Below are 20,655 nucleotides of genomic sequence, written 5' to 3'. Positions count from 1 at the left end.
CTCTTGGCACAGGCCAGAAGGAAAACCTAGATAAATGCACCCTGTATGCATTTAGAGCTTTTAGCCGGTTTGTGTCTAATCACAAGTTGTAATTTGATCTTTCCCCTGTGTCAGCTGACTGCCCTGCCAGCTAATATCATTTGAAAGCACAGGATGCTAACAATATGTGTTCATGAAAGCAGGAAGTAGACACTGCAGATTTTTTTGCAGGATTTGTATCAGCTGTAGCAAAGAAATTGTTTTTCTTCAACGGTTACTATGCTATTGCTTATCTTTTAGCGCAGATAGATCTGAGTTCAGGTCCGCTTTAAAGCTTATAAGGAAAATTCGTAGCCCCTTCCCAATCTACAGTCTCCTAGGTAAATAAAACAAGACTATTTTCATGTACTCTAGTATCAGCAGCTACCTCCAAGCATGCAGAAAGTGTGAAAACAGAAAAATAAAAATCTTCATGTAATGCATACTGCACAACAAATTTTCAATACAAGTAATTAAACGTAAAAATAAAATACAAATAAAAGTGAATTTCCTGCTGGTGGAACAGAAAAACGATTCATCTTAAACTGGCTGGATAATGTACTGGTTAGGGGCTCCGCCTTTGACATGGGAGACCAGGGTTTGAATCCTGGCTAGGGGCAGTACTTATTCAGTAAGGAGTCCATGGGCAAGACTCCCTAACACTGCAGGGTGGCCTCTTGAGTGCTTCTCAGTGGCTGCAGCTCTTGAGCGCTTTGAGTCCAACAGGAGAAAAGCGCTATACAAATGTATATATAGGATTATTATTGCCAATTGTGTTAAGATAAGGGCCCATTCACACTGGGGGGGGGGGGGGGGGGGGGGGGGATCTTTCCTGCAACTTTACAATGTTTACTCACAGTGCAAGGATTGCAACTTGTGGAAATCGTGCAATCACTGTACAATTGCTGCAAAATCAAAATCGTGTGAACGACAAAACTAACAACATTTATATTCTCCTGGTGGACTCAAAACGCTTGAGCTGCAGCCACTAGGGGGCACTCAATCAGCAGATGTAGTGATAGGGAGCCTTGCACAAGGACTCCTTACTGAATTGGTGCTGGCTTAACAGGAAGAACCGAAATTCGAACCCAGGTCGCCATTGCACTATCCAGCCACTGTTAGAACGTCTATGCTAACTGCACAGATCAGACTAGGGAAAAAAAAACACCTCAAGTTGAAAGACTACGCACTTAACTGTAAAAAGATAAATTTAAGGTCTACAGCACCACCTACTGTCCGAAATGTTAACAGCCATGGTAAATTATGTAGTAATTCTGATTCCTCCCCCAACCCAAACCTCCCAGACAAGAATATGCAGTAAGTTTACATACACCAGTGACGTGCATTGAGCAAATCTTATTTGTACCATAAACAGGGGGGGGGGGGGGGGGGGGGAAGTAAAAACAAAATTACCTAGAAACCTACTAACACGAAAACCGTAACTTGCCCCTAAATGACACAGAAAAGCAACACCTGACATTCTAACTGAAAGATGACATGTACTGGGATTAATATAGATATATAGTGCTAACATCTTCTGTAGCGCTGTATAATGGGACATAATGAAGTTGTCGGGATAGAAACAGCATTTTTCTTTATTATGATTTAATGTATCACTGATGAAACAAGCAGAAAGTAGATCACTAAACTGTAAAAAGAAGAAACAACAACAACCTAATACTACACTGCATAAACCTTGATAACCAAATATTTCTAACCACACGTTAAAGCACACAGTTGAAGTGAGAGATATATGGAGGCTGCCATATTTACTTTTAAACAGTGCACTTTGGCGGGCGGTCCTGCTGATCCTCTGCTTCTAATCATTTCAGACATAGACCCTGGACAAGCACGCAGATCAGGCGTTTTGAAGTCTGACTGAATTTACTGCACGCTTGTTTCAGGTGTGTGATTCAGACACTACTGCAGGGAAGATCAGCAGGGCTGCCAGGCAACTGGCATTGTTTAAAATACATATGGCATCCTCAATATTCCTCACTTCAGGTGTCCTGTTAAGCCCAGCAAACCACAGATTTTCTTTTGTTTTTGCTAATGTGGGGATAATAAAATTATACCTTACTCCTAAACCTTGGTTTCAAATAAGACAGCACATTGAATACAGACTAACCTTGGTCAAAGTCCATCTAGGACTTACTGATTCTTCCCTTTCTCCCCCCAAAAAATGAAAAGAAGCTGCTTCCATTGTGACTGATACTTGTTCCATAAGTCAGGCTGAGGTAACAGCTCATCAAGCTGACACATCCTGTGAGTTCTACCTACTCTGTGCACAGTGCTGACATTTCCAGCATGATGGCAGCTTCCAGTGATTAAAAGAAAATATATCAGCCAATAAGAACCCTCTATTGGAGGAAAGATCCTGTAGTTCAAATGACTGTTACTGGTATGGCAATTACAGCACTGGTCACACTGAAAAATCTGACCATTTTATAAAGGTGGCATAAGTAACGTCATGGTGGAGATTCTGAAAAATAGAGAAGGGGGAAAAACCCTCTCCATAAATTGACCCCTGTTGAGTGACAGCAATGAAAATCTAGGAAAAGATCTTAATGTGTAATCACCCTCCCCCCCTTTACTGTGGGTTACCACACTTCCTCTAAATACAGGAAGTGACAACAGTGGTCATCAATGGGAACAGAGGTTCCCAATTTTGTTTGCACTTGAGCTTTAAAGTCATTTTAAACAACAAGTTCCCAACAAACAAGAGGTTTATAAAATATTAAACCGATTACACTAAAGGAAATTGTGTTTTTTCCATCACAAGTAAAAAAACCAACACACTTTTGGGCTAATTCAGTAACCCGGGTTAATAAATAAATGACAGAAGGCAAAGTGCAGTAACTCACAGCAGCTTTATGTTTCTAAAAAAGCCTGATTTTATTCTGACAAAAAACAGCCACCGACAGGAAACAGAAGTGGCTGCCATTTTGTGAGTTGAACAAAGGGAACTTTATCAATACACCAAGAGTGATGAATGGCATTTCAGAGCGCAAAGGGCACAAGTGAGGCTTTTTGCTTGTGTATAATTTACCATGCAATGTCATTAAATGACTCGTGAATCATTCCTAATTACGGACACGGTAGAAACTTACCACAATCGATGATTTGGCGGAGCTCAGACACACTGCTGTTACTCTGGGATCTGTACAATGTAGGCGATTCCAGACCTGAAAAAGAAGATGGGAGATATAGGAGCGTTTCACTAGGGTAACACTGACTGAGGAAAGCGTGCTGACTCTCCTCAGCAAAGTAACCTGCTCTAATAATGTGATGCTGACAGCTCTCTGGGGAGATTCTGACAGCCGCCCTTTCTTTTATCAAATCTTCCCATTTCTGTGAGGGTGGAAGGAGCGTGAAATTGGAAGCTGGTACTGTTCTGTATTCTGCATAGGACCAGGACTTACAGCTGGCAAACTGTGGCATCGACTCTGCCCACTGGTAACCATCTTGTGCAGAAGATTTAAACACTGCCAAACTAAAAACCCTGCTGATTTTAGATAGACTCTTCAGTCATAGAAATTAGATGGTATGGCCAAGGCTAAACTCAATAGCCTGTAATTACTCCTAATTTTATCAATTACACCCTGCAATTCTGTGCTGTGACATCACACTATAGCTTGCGTGGCAACCAATCTAATCACCAGTCTGTTTGCTTGCCTACACTGGCAAGAGAGACCCTGCGTGGCCTCCAAACAATCATTGGATTAGGCTGTAATATGAAGGGTTTGAGTGAAAAACGTACCGGTGTGCAGGCTCACTGGAACTTCAAAAATTGTAAATTATGTATTGCATCATGCAGAGTGGATCTGAACTCAGAATTTCCTCTCTGCTCTAAAAGATTAAACACAGCAGGATAACTACTAGAGTCGGTGTCCACTGGGGACTGTTCACTGTCAGTTGACCTATGAGCAGAGAACCTGAAGTGGAAACACAGCCTCAGCCTTTTCCTGTACAGGCAGAGCCATGGAGGTGCTGTGAGTCCCAGCTGATAAGGCTAATTACACTCTGATGTAGCTAAGCAAACAAACCGCTCTGCAGTGGATTTGAATAGCATTTATAAGTGGAATCAAAACTTTTCATTGTGTGCTGTGCAAGAGTTCAAGTCAGCCTTAAAGAGGAACTGTAGTGAAAGCAACAAGGATTGAAATAGTTTGTCTATTTCTACAATATTAATTTACAAATTTAGTCACGAGTGTGCCCATTGTAAAAAGTTTCCTCACTCTGATTTACAGAGTCCAATAATGTACGGTCCACAAAGAAAAATAAAAGTTGGTTTAGCTGTCAGATGAGCACTATCAGCTGAATCCCAGGGCAGACTGCATGGGACTAACTCTCCGCATGTAAGGCATAAATGTCAAACTCCGGCCCGCGGGCCAAATCTGGCCCTCCAAGCCATTCAATTTGGCCCTCAAGTGGTTTCCCCACTTTGCATTATGTTTGGTCCTCTCTAGAACACCAGTGAAACAACATAGGAGGTGAAGCCCTAGATCACCTGGGCTTAAGGAGGGAAGAAGAAAGCACTAAACACCAGGGAACTGTATAGCGGAGGCTGGAGGCCACTAGACACCAGGAACTGTATATGGGAGGGTGGGGGGCTGCCACTAGGGAACTGTATAGGGGTGGGTGGGGGCCTCTAGATACCAGGGACCTATATAGGAGAGAGTGGGGGCCTTTAGGCACCAGTTAACTGTAAAGGGGTTGAAAGAGGGGGGGGGGGGCATTAGACACCTGGGAACTTAATAAGGGAGGCGACCACTAGACATTGAAGTTGGCCCGCGGCTAGGTCCCAGTGTACAATTTCGGCTCACTTTGTATTTGAGTTTGACACCCCTGATGTAAGGCATCTTACACAAGGTTTCCTCCATTATGATAAGTTATGAAATAACAGAATAAAAACCAAATAAAAGTTGTCAACTGCAGATAAATGTGTGAGCTTACCTTTCTTTTCTATGGTTTCCACCAGCTTGACAAGTATCGGCGGGGCTGCCTCTGGTGGCACAAACTGCTCTGTCAGATCAGGCAGTGTGAAGGCTGAGGAGAAAAAGAAAAAAAAAACAGAGTCATTAGTTCTCAGTGTGAAGCACTAACCCAGTTAGAAAGTGCAGGCAAGTTAAAATTTAAACACTGAGCAAACACGCCATGTTTGACATGTCTGAGCAAATGCAGCGTTCATGGCTGCTCTAACAGAAAAGGCTGTGCAATCATAAAAGACCAGCATACCAAGAAAAGTTATGGCTGGAGAACCATAAAAATGTATTTAACCTGAACCAACCATTTACAAGTGAAAATGCAGACATTTACAAGCAGGGGGAGCCAGAGACGGCTATGTGCTGATCAGGTTGTGAGGGGAGAATTCTTACTTCACACAACTGCTGGACTTATTACAGGAGTCTACAAAATTAACCCCCCGCCAACCAAAGGCTTACAGACGTTACCAATATCAATAGCGTCACATGTTTTACCAAGATATATTCAAGTCTTTTAGACAAGCCTTTCTCACTGCCATAAATGTTACACACACTATCTGTTAAAATGGGAGGGGGGGGGGGGGGGAGCAAGCAGCAGCAGGTATGAATTTCTGGCACAGTTAAAACAACTTTCATCCTCTTTTGTTCCTACGTGTTTAAAAGCAAACGGTGCATGTGACCTGTGCTGATCTGGCTTCAAGGTGTGCTAAGAAGTTTCGCAAACTGTATCCTACACAAAAAGCCCACAGTAAAGCTGGTTATACACTTAAAGGGTCACTTAAGTCATCCAAAAATAAATAAAAAATGAGTTTAACTCACCTGGGGCTTCCACCAGTAGCTGTCCAGTGCCCACGCTGTCTCCCTCCGATCCTCCTGTCCCCGCCGGCAGCCACTTCTGGTTTCGGCGACATGAGCCGACAGGCTGGGAACGCGAGTGATTCTTCGCGTTCCCGGCCGCAAAAGCACCCTGTATGCGGCTATATGGTATATGCTACAGCAGCATAGAGGGCGCTACTGGGGCCGGGAACGCAAAGAATCACTCGCGTTCCCAGCCTGTCGGCTCCTGTCGCCGAAACCAGAAGTGGCTGCCGCCCCGGACAGGAGGATCGGAGGGAGACGGCGTGGACACCGGACAGCTGCAGGGGGCTATTGGAAGCCCCAGGTGAGTAAAACTTTTTTTTTGGGGGGGGGGGGGGGGGGTGACTTAAGTGTCCCTTTAAGGTGCCCATACATCCGAAGATCGGTCAAGAGACAGATCTCTCTCTGATCAGATTCGATCAGAGAGAGATCTGTCAGCTGCCCATACACCGTAGCAGTGTTCTCCCGAGAGTTTTTTTCCAGCCGGGTGGCATGAAAATGTAGCCGGGTGGCATGAAAAAGTAGCCGGGTGGGTTGAGATGAAAATGCAGGGCAACTCTGCTTACAGCATAGGAGGTGGTGAGGAGGTGAGCCGATGACAGCCGGGTGGTCACCAAATCTAGCCGGGTGGAGCACCCGGCTAAAAGAGCCTGGGGAGAACACTGCCGTAGGCTGATTCCCAATCAATTTCAGCATGAAATCTCTCAGGAATCGGCTTTGTGCCTCACCACATTGTCCCCCTAATGTAAAAATGTTCCCCCTAAGTGCAGTATACTTTACCTAACCGTTGCTAGCTCCATCCACACATGTGCGCCCCCATGTGGTTGCTGGCGAATACATGGGTGTATGTATGACATCACACACGTTACGTGGGCAACCATGTTGGGCACGTGTGCCGAAGAAGCCATCAATGGACAGGTAAAGCACATTGCACTGAGGGGGAACGTTCTACCTTAGAAGGAAAAGCCGGGTGTTCCATCGCAATTACCCCGATATCGTACGCCGTTACCACCTCGCACCCGATTAAGCAATCGGCCCTACATCTTGCAGCATGTCCTATTGATACACGCAACCATTTTCTGCCTGAAAATGGCTGCATCGTCAATTGGGCATGCCTGATGTATGGCCACCTTTATGGATTTCCACCCAATGTTCCAAAACCAGCGATTCCTGTCTGAAAAGAATCGATTCAGAAGGAATAGATTCCTACCATATACACTGCCTACCAATTTCCAATAGAATCTTCTAAAACAAAACAAAAAACCTGCAGAGTTGCAGTGTTCGATGCAGTGCAAGGCTAAAGGCCGTTGATCTGCCAATGTTCTTGTCCCACCCCTCCCTGGTCGTTTTTAAAATTTCCCATCCCTCCCAATCAATTTTCATTCAAAATCGAGAAAAAAAAAAAAATGATCTGACATTTCAGGGGGAATAGATCAATCGAATCTGCAAGGAATCGAATGAGAGAATCGACGTGTGTATGGCCACATTTAGATTTCCCAAACAGAATCGCATCTCAAATATTTACTTACAAAAAGAGGATAAGAAAAATCAGACCAGAGTACCCCCTCTCTTTCCCCCCCTCCTTTCTGCATACCAAAGGAGGACTAGTTAAATTATCGCCATAAAGGATGTTTATGGAAGGGCCGATCGCTGCTGAGCAGCTGGCAAAGACATCTGTTTCCTCATAAACTTCCATTTTTCCCCAAGTCTGGAGCAAGGCGGCGGCCATGTTGGAAGCAGGAATCTGTTCCAGCCGGCTACGGCAGCGAAATTCAAAAATTGCTGATTGTGGAGGAGCCGACCAACTGGATCCAACATAAACACGACGTGAACAGGAAAAGCTCTTACAAGACAAGCTTTCAGCCTGAAAAGATGCATTATAGCAGAGCACAGCTGTAGCAACAAGAGCCGCAGAGCGGGATTACTCGCTCCACTACTTGATGGCTAAAAAAACTCTGTGTTTAAAATGCATGAAGCCCTGTGAATGGCATTTCCCCCCCACACAAGCTCTTAAAGACTTTGTCCTGATTCAGATGGCTCTTTATGTAAAGGGGACACTGTTCTCTGGGCCACATTTTATGAATGGCTGATCATATCAGCGCTTCATATAGTCTTGGCCCTGAGGTAGAGAGAGATGCTGCTTAGCGACAAGTCTGCCCAATAAAGGGACTCATTTATAAAAAAAAAACAAAAAACTATGCAGCTTCTTCACTGGACTAAAAATACCCCTCTTTGCTAATTATGCGAGTGGGGAACAAAGTACAAGAATTACCGCTTGTGCATTAAAACGGGCAATCTGGAGGAGGAGGAAAAAAAAAACTGCACAAAGCACTTTCTATGCTTGCTTTTCAGTGTGCAGGTGTTACACGTCACTAAAAACATATGGTGGCATTAGATGCATCAAAGATGCAACTACTGGAGTTTTTAGGATTGCAAAACACGAAATGTATCCACAGTGTAAAGGACTTTTTCCAAGAGCAGTTGATAGGTAGTGAAAAGATGGTCAAACTCTTACAACTGCTCCCTGCTGCCTAGCAACTGCTTACTGAGTGTGCAGTTTAGCCGACTGTGAAAAAGGGCCCTAAACCTGTCCAGGGGAGGTGATATAGAGAGACCATTCCAATTATAGAGATGGTAATCAGCTGATCACCACAAAGGTCTCCATATTTATAGAAGTTGCTGGCAGTTTGAAACTTTGCACATGCATACGAAGACTGTCGCTTTCCCACACGGAGGTTCGATCCCCACGGTGTCAGCTTAGGGCAGAGTTCTGGACTGCTCGTTCACCTTCCCCATTTGCTAAGCTACAGGCTAGCAGTGTGTCCCATTGCTATGAAGGGGAGAGGAGGGCTGAAGGCACAGTGCATGGCGGAGCAGCCCGGGGTTAGAGAGGTATGAGCGTGTCTGGACAACAAATATTGGAATGTGTGTACATAGCTTGAGCTACCTGGTCCATGGGATTCGCCCAGATCTGGTCTAAATATCACACATGGTTAATAACATTTGCACTGTTTGCCTATAGCACCAGGATACAGAATGCGTAAAGGTGTCCATTAAAGATCCACTCTCCCAAACAGTTGGCCGTTTGATTAGATCATCTACTGATCAAAAACGATCCTTTGGGATCACCAACAAAGGGGAGAATAAGCAATCCGATCTGACTAGAAGAATCTCTCCAAAATTCAGATCAATGGAACGATCGTTCGGCACCATTAACGGTACCTAAACAAACTGATCATACGGTTGATTGTTTGGGAGCTTGTACAGTCATTGGGCACCATAAGTTACAACATTTGTGGCGCATTATATACCACCTAGACAAAGGAAAACCCAGTTGATGGTATTGCACACTTAAATGAAACACGAGGTGATAATAAACTGATTAGATAAACATTTGCATCTTTCCTCCAGCTCTTCAATTTTCTTTTTAAGTTTTTATGGTTTCATCATCTCTGCTCAATGACACATTCACTGTAAGTACACCAGAGCTAAAAACATCTATGAACTATTGACCCTTTTTTATCTATGTCCTGCTCTCAGAAGCCATTTTCTGCTACAAAAGTGTTTTATGGTTGTAATTCTTCATCAGTGAATGTTACACTATATCTGACCAGGTTCCGGACAGACATGGTCACTTGTATACCTGATTTTTAACTTTTTCAGGCAGATAAATAAAAAAAAATAAAAAAAAGAACACAGCATATTTATTGGTGTGCTCAGCACTGCACATAGACGTTTATCTCATCTTGTCACATGTCACCTCGTGTATCCTTTAAGTGGAGTATCACCAAACCTGACAGAGTTATTAAAAATTCCTCATCTCCAGAACGATTGGTTCCTTTTGTCCTGTAACCCATTTAACAACAAGCATCTCCAAGCAAAACAAAAACAATGCGCCACAAAGAAAAAAAGCATTCTTTCTCCTGACAGGAGACAAGAGAACAATTAATCCTCCGCTTACAGCAATTAAACAATAACCCCTCTTAATCCTGTACGGTTTACAGGCAAGCAGCTAGCTCGGACCATATTGCGGGCGTTTAATCTTCCTGCTCTTGCAGGCCTGGGAGACTTGCATAATCAGCACTGGAGTGAAGGGCAAAGTGCAGGCTGAACTACTCTGCAAGATTAATTCCTCAGAAGGAGATATTAAACAGCCACATGATTGACTGGAAATTCCACAGCCAGACATTTCATGAATTTCCACAAGCAGAGAGAGGCACAGGCAGGCTTCAGGAGGTAGAGGCTGAAAAGCCCTTGCATGACCAAGCTAAGGCTATGGATTCTGTACTCTAAAAGCAATAATGTTTCTAAAATGCATTATAGATACTCCCCAAATCACCTAAATGCATAAAAGTAATTGGGTGATATGGTTAACGAACTACACAAATCACAAATACATAAACTGACCCATACATAAGTGCAGCCATGATTTCGAGTTCTGATCTTAAAGGACAACTGAAGCAAGAAGTATACGGAGGCTGACATATTTATTTCATTTTAAAGGATACCCGAAGTGACATGTGACATAATGAGATAGACGTGTATGTACAGCGCCTAAGCACACAAATAACTATGCTGTGCTCCTTTTTTTTTTCTTTTTCTGCCCGAAAGAGTTAAATATCAGGTATGGCTGTCTCAGTCCTGTCTCAGACAGGAAGTGACTACAGTGTGACCCTCACTGATGAGAAATTCCAACTATAAAACTCTCCTAGCAGAAAATGGCTTCTGAGAGCAAGAAAGAGATAAAAAGGGGAATTTCTTATCAGCGAGGGTCACACTGTAGTCACTTCCTGTCTGAGACAGGACTGAGTCAGCCACTTACATACCTGATATTTAACTCTTTCAGGCAGAAAAAGAAAAACCGGAACACAGCATAGTTATATGTGTGCTAGGCACTGTACATACTCATGTCTTTCTTATGTCACATGTCACTTCGGGAATCCTTTAAGCAATACCAGTTGCCTTGCAGTTCTGCTGATCCTCTGCCTCTAATACTTTTAGCCATAGGCACTGAACAAGCATTTGCAGATCAGGGGTTTCGGACATTGTCAGATCTGACAAGATTAGCTGCATGCTTGTTTCTAGTGCGATTTAGACACTACTGCAGCCAAAGAGACCAGCAGTGCTGCCAGGCAACTGGTGTTGTATAAAATGAAATAAATATAGCAGCCTCCATATACCTCTCACTTCAGAGGTCCTTTAAAGAGCAACTCCACCTTTCGTACACGTTGCCAAGTATATTTATTCTGTAAGAAAGAAGGGTTAACCGTAAAAATTTAGTATAGCATCCATGCCTATGTTATAGTACGCTGCATATTCGAGGATTTCACATGTCAGGCATGTTGGTAGTATACACACAAAGTAATGCGGTCTATAAAACACTTCATAATTCTACCAGTAGGTGGCTGCATATAAAGCCACGGTATCACAATAAAAAAGGAATATTTAAAACAGGTCACCATGGGAACATTACCACACTAACTTCATACAAATCACCACCAATCCTCCTAATAACATCATGGACTGACCTACTGATTTTAATTTCTCAAACACACTGCTGTAAATTTGAACAATAGCTTAATTCACAAGTCTCTTGCCAAAAGACAGCCCCCACCAACCCCCGATTACCATACCCACTTTAATCTGTTAAAAGCATTATTCCACATAAATAGCTTCACATTATGGCTCTATGCATAAAAAGTCATGTTGAGTAAAATTTACATTATGGCTTCTCGGCACGCCGCTAGCCCACAATTTGCCGCCAAAATATCATGATTCAGCGTGATTTGCGTTTGGACCAGCCCTCAGAATGCAACAGCAAGATTTAAAATGTGTAAAACTGCTTTAAGAAATGCATTTCGACTGATCCCAAGTTTCTCACAACACATATAAACATCAAATATATTGAATGACACCAATGGTCATGAGCTCTTCAAAAGGGGCACCTCACAAACAGGAAGAGGGGGGGTTAAATCTACAGTAGAGCAAAGTCATCCCAAGCAGCCAATCAGAACTCATCTTTGACAGTTCTCACACAAGCAGTAAAATCCACATAAGTTATAACACCATTCACCTCCTCTCTGCACAATCTGAGTATGTCCCCTATGCACTCTCTCCACAATGTTCCTGCTTAAAAGATCCAGTCATAATGTAATTCCTTATACTCCCCCCTTACAAATAGCTAGGAAGCTTCCAAATGCTGCATTTCAAAGTCAGGAATGTGAGCTGTGAAAGCAATTCCCTCCCTTGCTGTAAATGCTAATGCTGCACTCTGGAATGGAACTCTGAATAGCGCCTTTTCATTTGAGGAAAGCAGACAGGAAATGATAATCGCTGAATTGTGGAAAAAGGAAAAAAAAATGTTGGCAAGTCAAACGCTGAATGAAGTCTGAAAGCTTACAGAACAAAAAAAGAATAAAGAACGGGCAGTAGAATGCAGAAGTGTGCAGCAGGGATGACAAGTCCGTAATGCAGGAACAAGAAATCGGAACTGGCATGTAAACACATGGTGTACTTTTTCCCGCATCTGTACGACTCCCTGCAGATCTGAGGAACCCTCAAGCAGATAGGCATGAGCTAGAACCTGGAGAAGCTCTCTGACACAAAGCATGGACAGGCCTGGCCAATGCAACCATATCTGACAGAACATTCTATACCTGCCACCAGGATTTTAGCTTGTTTGGCGTGACGCTTCGGAGCCCCAAATCCTCCTTTGAGAAACTTGGCCACCTTGTTGATGCCTTTGCTGCAGTCCACAATCAGCTTCTCGCTAAGGGCAATCATCATCCTTTCCAAAGTTGGAGACCTTTCTTCAGATAAAAGAGACACCACCAGCACCTGAGCACCGTGAAGGACTCCTCGCTCAGTGCCTGGATCGGTGTGAGCAGTCTGAGCTCCAGCAGGTAGTAGAAGCCCATCTGTGACATGTCATCCACCCGGCATTTTCCACTAATTCTATTTTTACTTTCATGGACTAGCCGACAGCAAATCATTTGGCTCCTTCGTTTAAGATGCCCTCCAATCCCCTGGCTCTTGTCTCCTGGTAACAGAGACCGGCCTGAACAGAGACGGTGGGGCCGGCAGCATACCTTACATTTGGAAGGCCTGCCAACACAGCTACACAGTGCAAGATGAAACCGGCTCACAGCTGCACCTTTTGGAGAGCTTCTCAGTAGAAAGAGATATTATAAAGCTAATACCTGGCACGACCCAGTGGAAACTTTAACGTTTCTATATTTGTTCCAGACCCGCATACCTGCGCCAAAGCACTCGTGCTGTCTGATGTATGTTAAGGTTTCAAAGAATAAATGTTTGAGAGTACAGGACTACAGAGCAGGAGATACCGCTGAGCTTAGGAAAAGTTACAGTTACAATAAGTGGAAACATGTGCACATGCACAGATAGTGCCTGGCACAGGGCAGCTCCTACACACAAGCATTGGGTACTAGACACAGACAAGAACATCTATATTGTGCTTTTCTACTGACGGACTCAAAGCAGCCACTAAGGCACACTCAGTAGGCAGTAGCAGTGTTAGGGAGTATTGCCCAAGGTTTCCTTAGTGAATAGGTGCTGGCTTACTGAACAGGCAGAGCCAAGATTCGAACCCTGGTCTCCTGTGTCAGAGGCAGAGCACCCTTAACCAGCACACCATCCAGCCAACTACTACAACCTGGATCCTTGCTGCTTGATTATCTCTGAAAACTGGTTGCAAACCCAAGATCTGATTCAATCCACCTTTCTCCCAAGTTTTCCCACAAGAGATGTTTTCACACCTTATTAATAAAGTACTATAATTTTACCCACCAGCAGGCAAAAAAGTACTAAAAAATAGGTCTTTGTCATTTTTTTTTAATTACTTGTTATTTTCCACTTGCTATGAGCTAAAAATCTATTGTGTAGATGAAATGAGTAAAGGTAGGAGAATCATTTAAGACCACTTACAGTCTTGGTTGGTTTGGGCCTATTTCCCCCCCCCCCCCCCCCCAAAAAAAAAGTTCTGTGAAAGTTGCTCCCACTTCCTCTCCAATCCCCCTCCCTGTTATACTTCCCCTCCCTGTTATACTTTCTGGGGTCCCCTGAAAGTATAACAGGAAGTCCCATTCAGGAATCTAATGCAGGTGTCTTTTTGGGATCCCCTTAAAGAGTCTGAAGCGAGAATAAATCTCGCTTCAGACCTCATAGATAGCAGGGGCATGTGTGCCCCTGCTAAAATGCCGCTATCCCGCGGCTTAAGGGGGGTCCCTTCACCCCCAAATCCCCTCCGTACAGCGGGGGAGCGCTTCCGCATTGGGGCAGGGCTAACCGCCGCAGCCCCGCCCCACGCGCGTCTATCAGACGCGTATCGCCGCCTCTCCCCCGCCCCTCTCAGTCTTCCTTCACTGAGAGGGGCGGGGGAGAGGCGGCGATGCGCGTCTGATAGACGAGACTAGAGGCAGGGCTGCAGCCGTTAGCCCTGCCTCCAGGAAACGAAAATTTCACGACCAAGTTTGCGACCAAGGTTTGCAGGGGTGGGTTCGGGGGTGAAGGGACCCCCGTTTAGCCGCGGGATAGCAGCGTTTTAGCAGGGGCATACATGCCCCTGCTAACTATGAGCTCTAAAGCGAGATTTATTCTCGCTTCAGAGTCTCTTTAAGTCCCATTCATTAATCTAGTGCAGGTGTCTTCCATCACTGCTTAAGACAATGATTCCTACTAATAGATAACCGACCTCTATTATAGTCCCTGTAGCGGAGCACCTGTCCTCCCCTCCATAGATCAGGACAGGCGTGTCTGCACAACAATTGCTCCCGTGTGGATCCATTGCAGGCCCGATGCATTTCATTTGATTATTGGAAATGGGCTCCACGGTTGCCAAAAATATGTTCTGCTATGGCCACGACCCCATCTACTTCCAGGCCATTGTGGCCTGCTCCTGAGCTGCGACTCGCTGACAGCAGGACTGTGGAGTTGGTACAAAAATTATGTAATTCCTCAGTTTATGAAACCACTGACTCCAGGTACCCAAAATTGCTCCGACTAGGACTCCACAGCCCTTGCAGAGCAATGGAGTCGGTACAAAAATCATCCGACTCCAACTCCTCAGTTCATGACACCACCGACTCCAGGTTCCCAAAAATTACTCTGACTCCTTGACTGACTCTACAGCTCTAGAATCCTCCTATTGCAAGCTGGAGAGGGGCAAGTTTTTGGCTGCAATGGTCGTTGTAGGTGACCCGCTGCAGACAATGCCATCTCTTCAGGCTTCAGGATTGACAAGCCCTTCTATCAATGCTTGATTTTAGAATAGCTCAACTGGGACACAGGTGTGTACCCCAAAAAGGAATACAAATATACTATTCATTTGGCTTCAGGTACACTTAAGGAGTTAGTTTTGAATTGTTAAGGATGCACACGAATCCATAGCAATGTTCTTCACTCCGTTTGCTGGGCTGTGTAGTCTGTATCTGTGATGTTTCCTGTCGGCTTTATAAATGCTTTTCAACTTCTAAGCAAATGGCAGAAAACCTTCGTGTTTGGTAAGCAGCAGAATTTACTGTCCGTGTTATCTAGTCTGAAAGAAAATCAATGCAATGTGGTCACTGTCAGACTCCGGCACAAAGAAACCGCTTGCAACAATACGGAGATAATTTTCCTTTGGCCTTTATTTTTCCCTAACAAAAATCAGACAGGAAATCTCTCAGACTGTGCGGTAAAATGTATGACAAGGTTAAAGCTTAACTTCCAGGCACAATTCTAACTATACCGTCTGATAGCTTAGCAAGTATTACATTTAGATTTTAAAATTTGGCCATGTGATCTGAATCAGAGCAGCTGGATGCGTTAACAGCTGGCTTTATGGGCAGGGCTGATGCTGACTGGTCCAACCTTCGGTTGTCCAAATCCTAAGAGAGGCAGCGCATAGCAGTGCAGGAAGTAGCAGGTGAATGAATTCAGGTAGATAAAAGAAAATTTGAATGAAAAATAACATTCAAGAAATAATTGCATGTGTAGTAGCATTTGGTATATACAAATTTCCTTATGTCCATTCTTATTTTCATTGGAAGGGATTCAATTTTGACTCAGAATTGCACACCGCAGCCATATCAGTGTGAGAAAGAATCTAGTTAATTCAGCTCCCAACAAACAGATACAAATAGCTGTAATGCTCTTCAGCATGCTACAGCTATCCGCATTGCTTGCACATCCATAAAAAAAGTTTGTGTTTCTACTTATTTTTTAGGAGAGCTATGGCTGCATTTCACTGACATTTGCATACACTAGACACTGCACTGAGTTTTTTCATACTTGCAAAGAGGAACCAAAAATTTAAGTGGAAACAGGCAGGTTCTAACCAGGCTTGGAACGATAGGTACCCATGTTATGAATGAGGTGCAAATAATTTCAACTTTATGCAAATTCTGTTTGCATATGTATGCAACTTGAAAATTGACTAATCAAATTAAACATTAGTGAGATTTGATTGGTCTATTTTAAAGCTGCATAAATTTGCATACAAAATGGACCTAATCCTACATCAACCACATAAGTACTGGGCTTGTTTTGCTTGATCTGTGCTGCGTGTGTTCTCCAGCCCGCAGCACAGATCGTGTTGCAGCCAGGGCGTTCAGACTTCCCCTCCCCCCCCCTTTTTCCCTACTAAAGGGATGTCCTGCTGGAGGGGGTCTGATCGCCGCCGCTCTGTGTTGCCGAGCGGGGGGAGGGGCGCTCTTTAAAGCCCCCCTCCGCAGCGATTCCCATCCACCCTGTCCTTCCCTCCCTCACCTCCTTCCTATGGGCGGCACAGGACTGTGATCCGTCCTGCGCCGCCTCTGATTGGCTTCAGCCTATCAGATGCTGGCGATCCCCAGCCAATCAGAGGCTGGGGATTGCCGATATCCTTTACGGCGCTGCGCCGTATGATGTAAACACAGGGGATTTCTTCCCCGCACGTTTACATTTAGCCTGCGAGCCGCGCTCGCAGGCTGCTCACGGAGGCACCCTCCGTGAACTGACATGGAAAGTTCCCATGTAAATCCACTTACGACCTGCCGCCGCCTATCGGCGTTAGGCGGTCGTTAAGTGGTTAACTTGGAATTAATTACATCTCACTGACCATGCCCGGACACAAGCTCACACTTTCAATCTGAAACGATCCAAAACAATAGTTTATCGTAATTATATCAGCAAGAGGATGAATCAAGTGTATGGCCACTCGGAATGGTGATTTCTAATTCTGAGGAAACTGATTTTCACCAATGCCGATAACCAATTCTGCAGATTTCCAAGTAATTTTGGTTATTTTTTTTATTCTCTGATTGGCCAAAAACTTCAGAACAGACTCTGCATTCTCTGTTTGGTCCTATGCTTCCGAGTTCTGTGATTAATTACAGCTTTCAGTTTTCCGCTTTCTGAGTAGTGTCTTTTTTTGGTCATTTCTTGCATTCTCTGATTGGTCCAATGCTTCAGAGTTCTGCAATTGTGGTAAAATTTCCAAGTTGTGGTAATCCAGTATTTCTGCAGAAATACGTTTTCCAATTTCTAAGGAGTGTTTTTTGGCCATTTTTTTTTTGCATTCTCCGATTGGCAAATACTTCCTAGTTAAGTCTGCCTTATCTGATTGGGCCAATGCTTCAGAATTCTACGATCGGGCTAAAATGACTAAATTGTAGTAAAGCTGTATTTCCGACGAAATGCTAAAATTTGAATTCTGTAAAATCCTAAAGAACGCCTCCAACGGCCACATTCGGACGGCTGCATGCTTGTCGCAGGTGTGGCTCAGACAAAACTGAAACTGAGCGATCAGCACAACAACCAGGTACATCAACCTATGTAAAAAGCAACCGCTTCAGTATGCTGTTATTTCAGGTTCCCTGTATTTAGGGCTGGTGGTTGAGAATCACCTAGTGGTTTGGCGTCTCTAGAGAGACTGCAATAGAGCGATCTACCTTTGCACCTGGGCTTCCAGGTGGCCATGCACCTGCTAACGTGTTTACTAAACAATTCAACACGGGCTGATCCCTAAAGAATTTTCAGCTATGAACAGGATCAGCTTTATACGTATGTAATTAACTCTGAGATTCCTGCAGAGAGAACTGCTGAACTGTAAGTCTCGCTTCGAGTCCGGAACAGAGTGTGCTGCAGCTCCCTATAAGAAACCATTAAAATTCTTCGGATGCTTGTACGGCCAGGCGTTCACCCCATGCGGGCTACGAGCCGTCTTCCTGGGCAGGTCACCCCCCAGCGCCGGGAGGCCACTAAACTACTGCTTTCCTCATCAGAAGCCTCGTTTAAAGAGCAAGTGCAGGTGAATAGTCTGCAAGGCGTTGTACATCATGTCCCGACAGTTGAAGCCTCACTAAATTTATAAATTATGAGCTGTCACCCGCGTTTTATCTGCTATAGAATATACTTCTTAGAATTGGGAGCTATAAATAAGAGAACAGATGGCTTTTGTTGGCTCCAATCAAGGCTGAGACACTTTCTGGAAGGAAGCCGCAAGGAATTAATTCTGGATTGTGTTATGCTGCCCCCTACTTGTATCCTCTGTGATAAGCAGCTCTGCAGATCAAGAGCTAAAATAGGAGCTAAAATCATGCCAAAACAAAGTCTGCTCAAATTCATGTCGCTTAATCCTGCAAAAGAGTCTTATTTTTAAGCAGATTTGCAGAGCAGTAAAAAAATAAAATAAAAAAAAGAAGGCTTGGCAGTCCTATTACATAACGGGGTCTAAAGGGCTCAATTTAAACCCAAAACGGTTGTTGCATTTTGCAAGCACACGTGGTTTGGTGAAAAAACTGTATGGATTACTTTTGGCAATGCATTTTCAGCCAGAAATATCCATTTCATAGCGGTACATCTGTCCATACAGACAAATGACCCATGCCATGTTGGTTGGATTCCTCATTAAAGTGAACCTGAGGTGAAAAACTGATGCTAAATAATTGTATTTTTCCTCCTACTCCTAAAATTGGCTTTTTTTTTAGATTTTCCACGGTCTTCTTTTACACTTAAAGAGACTCTGAAGTGAGATAAAAATCAATGCTTTTAACTTTTATTAATGTTATGCACTATAGCTAGTGCTAAAATGCTGTGTCCACCTCGGCAAAACGAGGGGTTTATACCCCCCAAATCCCCTGTGCAAACTGCAGGTAGCGCTTCCTGATTGAGACAGAGCTTATGGCTGTAGCTCTGCCTCTTCACGAGTCAATCCCCGCTGATTGCCGCCTCTCCTCGCCCCTCTCAATCATCCTTCACTGAGAGGGGCGGGGGAGAGGCGGAGATCTGCGGTGGATTGACGCGAATGGAGGCAGAGCTGCAACTGAAAGCTCTGCCTCCATGAGCAGCAAAATCACCAACTAAAAAAGTAGCGGATTTTGCACAGGGGATTTGGGGGGTATAAACCCCTTGTTTTGCTGCGGAGATGCTGCGTTTTAGCACTAGCTATAGTGCTTAACATTAATAAAAGTTAAAAGCATCGATTTTATCTCACTTCAGTGTTTCTTCAAACAGTTACAAAGTAGACTGAGTGTTATATTGTCTTTGATCAAAGGTAGTCTATTAAGTGGGTAGTGGTTAGCACTATCCCCTTGCAGTGCTGGATCCCAGGATCGTATCCTAGTCAGGGCACTATCTGCACTGAGTTTGTATGTTCTCCCCGGCTGGGTTTCCTTCGAGCGCTCTGGTTTCCTCCCACATCTCAAAAGCATACAGATAATCGAAATGACTTCCCCCTAAATTAGATGTCTAGATTACAGATAAGACTATGGTAGGGATTGGATTATGAGCCCCTCAGAGACAGTTAAGTGACAATACACTCTGTACAGCTCTGTGAAAGAGGATAGTGATATATAAATACTAAATAATAAAGTGCCCCAGAGTTAAAATACACGAACTATTGACCTTTCTATCTTTTCCCTGCCCTTAGAAGTTATGTTCTGAAAGGAAAACCTTTATGGCTGCAATTTGCTCATCAGGGAGGTTTACTACATTCCTGACACAACAAGACAGAAGCGGTCACTTGCATGCCTGGAAATTCACTTCCAGGCAGCAAAATAAAAAAGTAAACCAGCCTGGTTATTAATGTTTGTGCCGAACATCTCATGTCACATCTTGCCCTAGGTACACTTTAAGGGGGTTTACCTTATATGCTCATGGCATGGACGGTGACAGTGACTATACGGTCACTGTCCACAGCCCAGAATCTCTGCTCAGATCTTGGATATCTTAGGGCAGGAGTACATAGTGTACGTTTCCCTGCTGCTGCTCATTGCCTCAGGATGGTGAAACCATGAACCCTATGGACAGAAGCCCTGCAGAGTCAGCTAGTGTTGCTCAACCCCTGTCCTCATATATCCAACAGGCGGTGCTGGATTCCCTGCAACCTAGAAGATAACATTTCCCAGCTCCTTAATCAACCTCACAGTTTCACCTCAGGATAATTCTCAAAATAGGACCTGCTGAGAGTACCTGAAGTCTGGAAATGACAAGCACTGAAGTAACTCACCCCCCCCCCCCCCCCCCCAAAAAAAAAATAATACAAAGAAAAGACTGCCTTGCACAGCTACCTTCCTTCACCCGTAATTTATAAAAGATGCTTGATGGTGGACTTCCTGCAGTATATAGCTGCTGAATTGACTTGAATAAACCTACCAATTGCAATATTTTGATCCCTTTCACAGGGTTTTGGCTTTGCATATTTTAAGAACCGTACTGAAAAGGTCAGGAATAAAATTTCTTATTTTTTACACTACTGCTTTATAAATTATTTTTACTGAAAAATGTTTTCCTGCCCTCTTTTCTACCTTATTTACAT

General features: G+C 44.0%; 1 protein-coding gene across 2 annotated transcripts in view; it reads right to left on the bottom strand.

Moving 5' to 3' along the window:
- The window catches only part of PIK3R1 (phosphoinositide-3-kinase regulatory subunit 1), a 111,053-nt gene that overhangs the window by 37,522 nt on the left and 52,876 nt on the right, over positions 1-20,655 (bottom strand). The window contains exons 1-3 of one of the 2 annotated variants that reach the window (XM_068250059.1): positions 12,518-12,748; positions 4,975-5,067; positions 3,129-3,203 (exon numbers count right to left, since the gene is read on the bottom strand). In XM_068250059.1, the coding sequence (XP_068106160.1) occupies positions 3,129-3,203; positions 4,975-5,067; positions 12,518-12,647 (298 nt within the window). In that variant the 5' untranslated portion in view covers positions 12,648-12,748. Of the gene's footprint in view, positions 1-3,128; positions 3,204-4,974; positions 5,068-12,517; positions 12,749-20,655 lie in introns of those variants that run through there. The other variant, XM_068250050.1, reaches the window with a different exon arrangement.

Source organism: Hyperolius riggenbachi, chromosome 1, assembly GCF_040937935.1.
Source record: "Hyperolius riggenbachi isolate aHypRig1 chromosome 1, aHypRig1.pri, whole genome shotgun sequence".
Classification (NCBI taxonomy): Eukaryota; Metazoa; Chordata; class Amphibia; order Anura; family Hyperoliidae; genus Hyperolius; species Hyperolius riggenbachi.
Note: the sequence above shows the minus strand (reverse complement) of the source record. Positions and strands in the feature narration are given on the sequence as shown.